Source organism: Myotis myotis, unplaced genomic scaffold, assembly GCF_014108235.1.
Source record: "Myotis myotis isolate mMyoMyo1 unplaced genomic scaffold, mMyoMyo1.p scaffold_m19_p_2, whole genome shotgun sequence".
Classification (NCBI taxonomy): Eukaryota; Metazoa; Chordata; class Mammalia; order Chiroptera; family Vespertilionidae; genus Myotis; species Myotis myotis.
This window is the reverse complement of record NW_023416324.1, coordinates 40,168,011-40,177,796: the sequence shown is the minus strand read 5'-3', so window position 1 is coordinate 40,177,796 and position 9,786 is coordinate 40,168,011. Positions and strand designations below refer to the sequence as shown.

General features: G+C 43.0%; 1 protein-coding gene across 8 annotated transcripts in view; it reads left to right on the top strand.

Moving 5' to 3' along the window:
• The first annotated feature begins 283 nt into the window (after window positions 1–283).
• MYSM1 (Myb like, SWIRM and MPN domains 1) overlaps window positions 284–9,786 on the top strand; it is a 43,537-nt gene continuing 34,034 nt past the window's right edge. For 6 of the 8 annotated variants that reach the window (XM_036348658.1, XM_036348662.1, XM_036348659.1 and 3 more), the window contains exons 1-3: window positions 423–604; window positions 6,688–6,763; window positions 8,753–8,823. In XM_036348658.1, coding sequence (XP_036204551.1) covers window positions 462–604; window positions 6,688–6,763; window positions 8,753–8,823 — 290 coding nt within the window. In that variant the 5' untranslated portion in view covers window positions 423–461. The other 2 variants (XM_036348660.1, XM_036348664.1) reach the window with 2 other exon arrangements.

Genomic DNA, 9,786 nt, shown 5'->3' with positions numbered 1-9,786 from the left:
CAAGCCTGAACCACTTCCGAAGGTCTTTAAACATCAAAGAAAGTCTAAAGGACCAAGCTCAGTTCCGGAAGGGCAAGTTCAGGAGGGGCGGGACCAGGCTTCCGCTCCACCCCGTGACGCACGGGGCCCGCCCCCAGGCTGCCGCCCCGCCCCGTGACGCACGGGGCCCGCCCCCAGGCTCCCGCCCCACCTCGTGACGCACGGGGCCCGTCCCCAGGCTGCCGCCCCACCCCGTGACGCACGGGGCCCGCCCCCAGGATGCCGCCCCGCCCCGTGACGCACGGGGCCTGCCCCCCAGCTGCCCACCTCTCGCGGGATCTCCCGGGAGGACGGATGGGGTCAGACCCCATCATGGCGGCGGAGGAGGCGGATGTGGATATCGAAGGGGACGTGGTGGCAGCGGCGGCACAGCCAGGGTGAGGCGTAGAGACAGGGTCCCGCAGGGACGCAGAGGGACGCGGATGCGCGGAGAGTGCCTTGGAGAGGCCGCGGGTGTGTTAGGGGCCAGGGGAGCGGAAGAACCCCCGTGTGCACGGGGTGTCCCGGAGCAGGAGAAGGGCCGCGCCCATCCCGCCGGCCGGCTGCTCCTGCGCCCCACGGCCAGGTACCGGGGGCTCGGGCTCGTGTCGGACGCTCTTTCACATTTTACCGGGATGCTGTGAGCATGCTGGCTTCGCCTAGCACATTGCAGTTAGAGTCCTTCCATTACCCGCGCCTCAGAATCTCGCCATAATTCGCCCTTTGCCCCCGCCTGACAGTAACTAGAACCCGGGCGGCCCGGGAGGGGCCCTGCGCTCTGGGACCCCTGTTCTAGTATCTGCCAGCCTGTGACCTTGGGCGTGCCGTCTCATTCCCCCTGGCCACAGGTTTACTTTTCCACCCAGTGGTTCTCAACCTTCTGGCCCTTTAAATACAGTTCTTCATGTTGTGACCCAACCATAAAATTATTTTCGTTGCTACTTCATAACTGTAATGTTGCTACTGTTATGAATCGTAATGTAAATATCTGATCTGCAGGATGGTTTTAGGCGACCCCTGTGAAAGGGTTGTTCGATCGCCAAAGTGGTCGCGGCCCACAGGTTGAGAACCGCTGAAAGGCTTGGCTGTGGAACACTTCCGAGAGACAGCTGGGCTTTGAGGCACGGGTAGGACTGCGCCTGCGCGGGACAGCTCTGGGTTTCTTCTGCATTGCCGGCCCTTCCCGTTACTACAGTGTGGCCTGGGACCCGAGGTTTAGCTCATCACATCCTCTGACAGCCCATGTGTAAACTGACAGTCATGAGCCGTACTGCATGCGGTTATTGCGAGGAGCCAATAAAATAATCACGGGGTACATTTTTGCATGTGATAGGTGTTCTGTAAACGTGCTCTTTACCGTCCCGTTACTCTTAGGGATGGTATTGTGAGGACCCAGCGAGGAGTCAGCACTTAATACTGATTCCCGATTCCTGCATAACAGGCCAATGTAGTTTTTAAACAGCAATGTCCAGACTGAGCGGTCGCGCCCTTCCATTCCTTGCCTTCTGAGAAGAAATTGATACATGCCATTAAAAAAAAAAAAAAAAAAGTGCTTCCAGAGTCTCCTTTTAGTAATGGAAGAGGCCTATGAGGAATCAAAAAAAATCCGTTCCAAACTCCGCCAGCTGTGTTGCTTGTAACTATGAACAACTTTATTAGAGCTCTGTTAGGTTGAACTATGTGAAATTTTCAATCTTAGAGCATTTTTTACCTATAAAGTGGCGATTTCATATGGTCCAGTCTAATAATAGGGCCTCTGTAAATGGTGGAGAAGAATAGTAACTCTTGACAATGAAGGAACAAGATAGAGGGTTTAAAGTGCTGGTGAACGGTAAAGCACGGTAAAAATGTGCAGAGTAATTAAATTCATATATAGTCATTTTTCCAAAAGTCTTTAGGTAAAGCAGTCCAAAGTTACACAAAATGAGTAGAGAGCCTATTTTATTAACAATTACTGTTCACATTTGTGTAGGTCAAGTTCATCTTGATCAAGCGCTTTTGCTTGCATGATTTAATTTGCTTTTCACAAGAAGTCTATGAGATCAGTGGGCAAGAATACTTACTTGCAGTCAAGAGAGAAATAAGTTGAACTGGGAAACACTAAAGATCATCTGAGAGCATTGGCTCTACCCCTTTTCCATAGGTTCTTCTTTATTTTTCTTACTAGAGGCCCGGTGCACGGATTCATGCACTGGTGGGGTCCCTCAGCCTGGCCTGCACCCTCTTGCAATCTGGGACCCCTCAGGGGATGTCGGACTGCCGGTTTCAGCCCGATCCCTTTAGGCCAGGCCGAGGGACCCCACTGGTGCATGAATTCGTGCACCGGGCCTCTAGTATGCACATAAGATCTTTGGTTAATCTCTTCCCGCCCTCTCCCCTCCCCCCTTTTCTCTGAGATTCATTAGTCTGTTCCATGTTTCCATACCTGTGTGTTGAGCATCTGCCCCCTGGTGGTCAGTGTGCATCGTAGCTACTGGTCGAATGGTTGAACGGTCAAATGGTCACTTAGGCTTTTATATATAGATTGTATTTACTTTTTCTCCCCCCCCCCCCCCCCCCCACCCCTGCCGGGAGCCGGTCCATCCTTGCTGTTTCAAGGGACCTGGCATATATGGCATACTGTTCTTAATATGTTTGCTCACCTTCTTGGCACTATGTGTTTTAACCAAGGTCACCTCTCTGAGAAAGGTTGTTTCCCCAGGTAGGGATTTTCCCCTGAAGTTAGGGAGGGAATAAAACCCCTTAACTAAGTGCCAGGCGGGTAATTAATCACTTTAACTAGGAACAATCATGCTTAAGCTACATAATCTTTACTCCCTGGAATGGAGATAAGAAACGCCCTAACCTTTGGAATAGAGATTGATAGGATTGGAATCAACTGGTATAAATACAGATGTAACAAGACAACAGGACACAGAACCTAGAGACAGAACCTAGACACAGAACCTACACAGAACCTAGAGACAGAAGAACTTTGCTGGAGAGAACATGGCAAAAGATCCTCGACAGAAACTGGCAACAGAACCTAGAGACAGAACCTAGCGCGAGAACCTGGCTGGAGAACCTAGAGACAGAACCTGGCTACAGAACCTGGATAGAACATGGCAAGAGAACCTGACTAGAACCTGGTGACAGAACCTGGCTACAGAACCTGGATAGAACATGGCAAGAGAACCTGACTAGAACCTGGTGACTGAACCTGGCAAAAGTTCCTGGACAGACATGGCTGGAGAACCTAGCGAGGGAACATGGCTACAGAACCTGGCTGGAGAACCTGGAGAACCTAGCAAGAGAACATGGACACAGAACCTGGCTGGAGATCCTAACCAGAACTTCGCTGGAGATCCAGACCAGAAGAGGAAGGAAAGGCATTCCTTCTTTGCCGACTCCGTCCACACCTTTGGGGACCCCTGGACCTGCTGGGGTCGGACCCCAGCACACCCCATTTTCTCTTTCTTCTTACTCTGTTTGAGCTTTAGGTCTATTGGTGGCACCTATGATCATCTTAGCCTTATGCAGGAAGTATTACAACGGTTATTGGTTTCTGGTAGTCAGAGCCATTGCTTTACAATCTCCAAGGAGTATCAGTAACATTATATTCTGGGGAATCGTGCCCCCTGATGTGATTTTTCAACTTTACGATGGTGCAAAAGTAATAAGCATTCAATAGAAATCGTACTTCCAATTTTGAATTTTGATCTTTTCCTAGGCTAGTGATATGCAGGTACGATACTCTCGTATGATGCTGGGCCTTGGCAGCAAGTTGTAACTCCTAAACAGGCACTGGATCACAAGGGTAAACAACAGATACTCCTACAGTGAACTGTGTTGCCAGCATTTTTTTGATATTGTGATCTGAGCACGTTTAAGGTAGGCTAGGCCCGTGGTTGGCAAACCGCGGCTCGTGAGCCACATGCGGCTCTTTGGCCCCTTGAGTGTGGCTCTTCCACAAAATACCACGTGCGGGTGCGCATGTACAGTGCTATTGAAACTTCGTGGCCCATGCCCAGAAGTCAGTATTTTGTGGAAGAGCCACATTCAAGGGGCCAAAGGCCACATGTGGCTCGCGAGCCACGGTTTGCCAACCACTGGGCTAGGCTAAGCTATGATGTTTGTTAGGTTAGGTGTATTAAATGCATTTTTTAGTTAGGATGAGTTTATCAGGACAAAACTCCATCATAAGTCAAGGAGCATTTGCACTTGCTAGGTGCTAGGTACCCAAGTTAGAAGATGGTATTGAAACTTTTTTCCTTTCTATTTCTCCTACCATTCCTTATCATCCTCCTTTTCTTCTACTTGATCTTTAAATCATAGTGTTTTAAGTGGTTTTGTCGTAAGACTTCTACTCAGTAACTACATACTAGTAGTCCCTGGTGATACCATATCTCAAGACTTAAATTTCTGTTTGTTGGGTTGGACAATATGAAAGTTTGCCAATGACCATTTCATAAGTTCACCTAATACATGTTGATCTTTCCCAACCTCCTGCCAACCCAAATCTCTCCCGATCTTCAGATCCATTTATCCAACTTTCTCAGTCTGTTTGCATTTGGATGCTCCAAAAGTCCCTCAATCTCAGCTTATAAACCTTCCCCACCACTTGTGCCTCTCTGGGTTCCCTACTTCAGTAAATGGCACCATCCACCCAGTCACCCAAGGAACAGACCTATATGTATTCTTTTCCTTACCTCTCTCCTTCCACTTCTATCAGTTATGAAGGGTCTGTTGATTCTTAGTATCCTCTCAAATGTATTCACTTCTTCCTATTCACACTGCTTGTTCTCTAGGTCTGTTACTGTCACCTTTTTTCTAGTGCTTATACTGTAATCACTCCCTCTTAACTGCTCCTTGTCTCTTTGGCTCCTTCTACTCTTTCCTGAAGTTAGAGCATTCTTTCTTACATCCAGGTCTGATCATGTTATTTTCTTCAATCCCTAGTTGGCATTATGATAAAGTCTTCTTCATTCCTTAACTCCTAGAGAGACCTGTGTGATCCATGCCTCACCTACCTCGTTCATTCAATCATTTAAGAAATATTGATTGAACACCTTTTGTATGCCAAGCCCTGATTATACAGCAGTTACCAAAACTACGTCCTTGCTTTCATAGAAATATCATTCTTATTAGGTGAGACAGACAGTAACATTTCTGTATATATCAGATGGGGAAAAGTGGAAAAGATAAAGGAGGGAAGGTGGACGACTGACTTATCAACCTAATCCCTTGCAGTTAACCAGGGATAACTATCAGGACTGAAACTATGGGACCTCAAAGGTCAGTGTGGATGTGGTGTAAAAACTGGATTTGGAAAAGGGAGAAGCAATAGAATTGGCAACAGGTTGAATGTGCATTTTGAGGAAATAAGGGCAGGTACAGATTTCTGGCTTGGGTCTAAGGGATGGAGGTGCCATAGACTGAGATAGGTAATGATAAAAGAGTAGCATATTTGAGAGGAAATGTGAACTCAGGTTTAAACATGCTAATATGGGGTACCTATGGAGCTTCAGGTAGGTGTCCAGACACATACACTAGCGATGTGGATGTTGCTGATCCTTATTGAGAAATACCATGTAAAAAGATTTCTAAAGTACACTTGAAGTGGTACTAGTCCCACCTCCTGCATCCTTGGCAGACCTAGTTAAGTAAAGGTTTTCTTCTGCTGATCCAAGTCTCAGAATCCCTTAGTTTGTATTTCTGGTAGTCCCTACCAAATCTGAATTGACACGAGTTAAAAACCTTTTTGTCATCAACAGTTGAGAGACATTATCACTTTTAATTTATTGTAGATAGTCTGTTAGCCCCACAATTCATTATAACTATTGTGGAACTAATTGAAGATTCAAAAATGTAAACCCATAGATAGGTTTTTGCAGTTAATTTCTTAGCACTACACTAGGTCTGGGGAAAGTCAGTAACTTAACTTGGAAAATTTATAACTTCAGGACATACAAAAGCAAAAATTAAATTTAATTATATCATAGATTAGGCCTTCCAAAACTTAAATATTTAACTATTCAGCTTTTTTGCATATGAAGTGAACATGTGACTTGTGAGTTCTTATTAGTTTACTAATGAAAGAAGTGAATTAACAGAGTTTGATCCCTCATGGACATAGAAAAGAGCCCAAATAACCCAAGTTACCTTGTTAAATTATATGAGTTGTTATTAAAACATTACACTCTCTTATCTCTTCATTGTACTGTCCTTCAAGTATTTTCTATTCAGGTTCTTCCATTTATTTTTTATTTTTTTCCATTTTGAGGGTGGTGCTATTGATGGTAGCTTTCATGCTTTAGGTATATCTAAAAGAATTAATTATAAAGTTGAATTCCTACACACGCCTCAAAAGAAGTCTGAAGTGTTGATTCATGGCCACAGAGCATGTGTGGTTGCTGCTTTGGGTTATTTTTTTTCTCGTGAACTTGTTTATTCTTGGGAAACAAAAGAAGTGAATGGACTTGAGGTTTAGCAGTTGAGATAGGGTAACCTAAAGCACTATGTAATTCACAGACCAAAGAGGTACCACAGGCATTTCTACAACATTAAATCTGTTAAGGAGAGAAGGGAACTAAATATTTGCTTAACATCTCAACCTACCAGTCACTGCTATGTAAAATGTGTACATTAACTGATACAATATCACTTTTATACTCATTTTTCTTATTACAGAAACGATGAAAATACAGCATCTATTTTACAAGATCACTATCTTGATTCATCATGGAGAACTGAGAATGGTCTTATTGTAAGTATTTTATGAAAATATTAAGGACATTAAGCTATTATTAGCCAAAGTACCTCTTTTTTTTTTAATTTGGTGCTAGTTCTCAGCAATCACAGAGGTCATAAATTTAAACTTTTTTTAAAAATATATTTTTATTGATGTCAAGGGAGAGGGAGAGAGAGATAGAAACATCAATGATGAGAGAGAATCATTGATTGGCTGCCTCCTGCACGCCCCCTACGGGGGATCAAGCCCACAACCCAGGCATGTGCCCTTGACCGGAATGGAACCTGGGGCCCTTCAGTCCACAGGCCAACACTCTATCCACTGAGCCAAACCAGTTAGGCGAAACATTTTTCTTACTGTAAAAATAGCAGAAACTTACTCTTATTTCTTTTGACTTTGAAAAATGTCCACAATTGGGAAACAACTGTTGGATCCAGCTGGATTTGAATACACAAGTCCTTGCTCTACCACTACCAGATTTGTGAACCTCAGTTTCATCTGAAAAATGGGGATCATTGCAGGTTTCATTTCCTCATTTAACAGTTACTTACTGAGTATATACTATGTGCCAGACACTAGACCAGATTTGGGGGTTCCAACTATAATTAAGATAGACATGGTTCTGCTCTCAAGGAGCTTATAGTCTAAAGAGTCAGGTACTAAACAAATAGACAGACTAATTATAAATCATTAAGGACATTAGGTACAGACTAAGGGTGACAGGATGGGGAACCTACTTTAGATAAAGCTGTCAATATGGGAAACTGAGGAGGTGACTTTTAAGTTGAAATGTAATAAAAAGAGGGGAGTAGATATTTGATGAGTTGAGGGAAAACGTTAGGCAGAAAGAATAGTATCACAAAGGCTGGTTGGAAGCCAGTTCTAGAATATGGTAAGGGAAGGGGGATGATAGCTGTGACAAGGCTGGAAAAGCAGATGAGAGCTCCGTCATATTTGTAGGAATCAAGAGACCAGTTAGGAAACATTTGAGTAATCTAAGCAGTATTTGGTGGTAGCTTGGCTGGAGGTTGTGGCAGAGTCAATAGAAGTAGACAGATTTAATTATACTTTGGAGGTTGAGCTCCTTGGTAGACTGGACATAGGATTGAAGGAAGAGGAAAGAATCCAGGGTGATTCTTGGGTTTCTGGCTGGAATAACTTGGTGACAGTAGTGCCAGTGCCATCTATAAAGTTGGGAAGGTCGGGGAAGAAATAGATGAAGGGAGGTATGTGATGGAGTTATGTTTTAAATGTTAAATTTAAGAAGCCTACTAGATACCCAAGTGGAAGTTTTGAGGGGGCAGTTGGATATAACAGTCTAGAATCTAGACTCTAGATCTTGGAGAGGAGACCTGAGCTGAAATTTCTTAAGTTTTGGGAGTTGAAAATGAGTGTGATCATTCAAGGAGAGATTGTGGCTTGAGGGAAAAAAGAATTGTGAGTTTTGGAAATAGGTGAAGTATCTAGCAAAATTCTGATAACTAAAGTCTTTTATACATGACTTTATGATGCATGAAAGTCGTGCTGGAGTAGACCTTCCTTCCCCCCAGCTGCTGGCACCAGCATCCCTCTGGCACCTGGGACCCGGGCTTCCTTCCAGGTGCCTGCAGGCACCCGGGACCCAGGCTTCCCTCACAGCCCAGGCTTCATCCAGAAGGTCGTCCGGAAGGACATCCGGTCTAATTAGCATATTATGCTTTTATTATTATAGATAGCCATTATTACTGTATCACATATAGGAGCTTGAGCCTTGGGAGTCTAACAGACTGGTGTGTCAAGTCTCTGCTCTTCCACTTGAAATGTTAGCAGTGCTAGGGATGCCTCTGTAAAGTAATAATGCCTATTTCATAGTTATTGTGGGAATCAAAGCTATGTCTATGTGCTCAGTAAATGACAGCTGTTATTGTTAATCATATCATTGTGTATTTTCATTTAACAAAATATGGAAGATAACTTCAAAAAGTAGTAAATAAAAAGAAAATATGTTCTTCTCTTTTATAATAGCCTTGGACTCTGGATAGCACCATCAGTGAAGAGAACAGAGCTGTCATTGAGAAAATGTTGTTGGAAGAAGAGTATCCTTTAATGATTGTGAGGAAAGAAGATTTCAGGGTTAAATATCTCTAAATGCAAAAATTACAAAAGAGACCACTGTTAATTACTAGATAGATATATTTGGCCCCAGACTGCTACAATATAACATGTTACCTACCTATGCAAAAAGCTGCATTTTATTCTTTTGGTTCTGTTTTATTGCTAAGTCTGAGGTATGATTCAACATTTTTTAGTTTCTGTTGTCAACCAACTCTTTATACTGTCTGAATATTGATTTGAAATTATAAAATGTTTTAAGTTAGCTAAAACCTTTAGTCCAAGACCGTTTAGTTCAATCCTCCATCTTTAGTTATATAAGCTGAAATCCAGAGATGTTGATTTGTCCAAGATTTCAGAATTAGATTATGTTAAAGTTCTCACTTCTTACTCTACCAATTTACAGGTGTTATGTGAGAGGAATCTAAGTAAAAAGCACAAAACAAAAACAAAAGGATAAAGATCTTCCCTCCCCCCTACCCCCACCCTCCAGCCTTGAGAAGTTGTGGATCCTTATCCATGGTCAGGCACTGGCTTCTTGTCCTTGTTTCTTTAATCTGTATGTGATGTTGGCAACTTAATTTCTTTGGGACTAAATTTTCTTATATGTAAAATGTGAGGATTGAACAAAATGATTTCTGATTTTATGATTTATAAAGAGTATTAATAGTAGTTTAGTGAGTAGTGGTTTATGTAACATTTTCTAGTGGCCTCCTTTAAAACAGATGGAATTAATTTTAATAATTTATTTAACCCATTATATTTAAAATGTTATTTCATCATTTAATATAAAAACATTGAGATCTTTCACATTTGTTTCATACTCTTTGAAATTCAGTGTGTATTTTATACTTACAATGCACCTCAGTTTGTGCTAGCCACATTTCAAGTATTTAGTAGTTATACATGTGGCTATTGGCCAATGTATTGAACAGTGCAATTCTAAA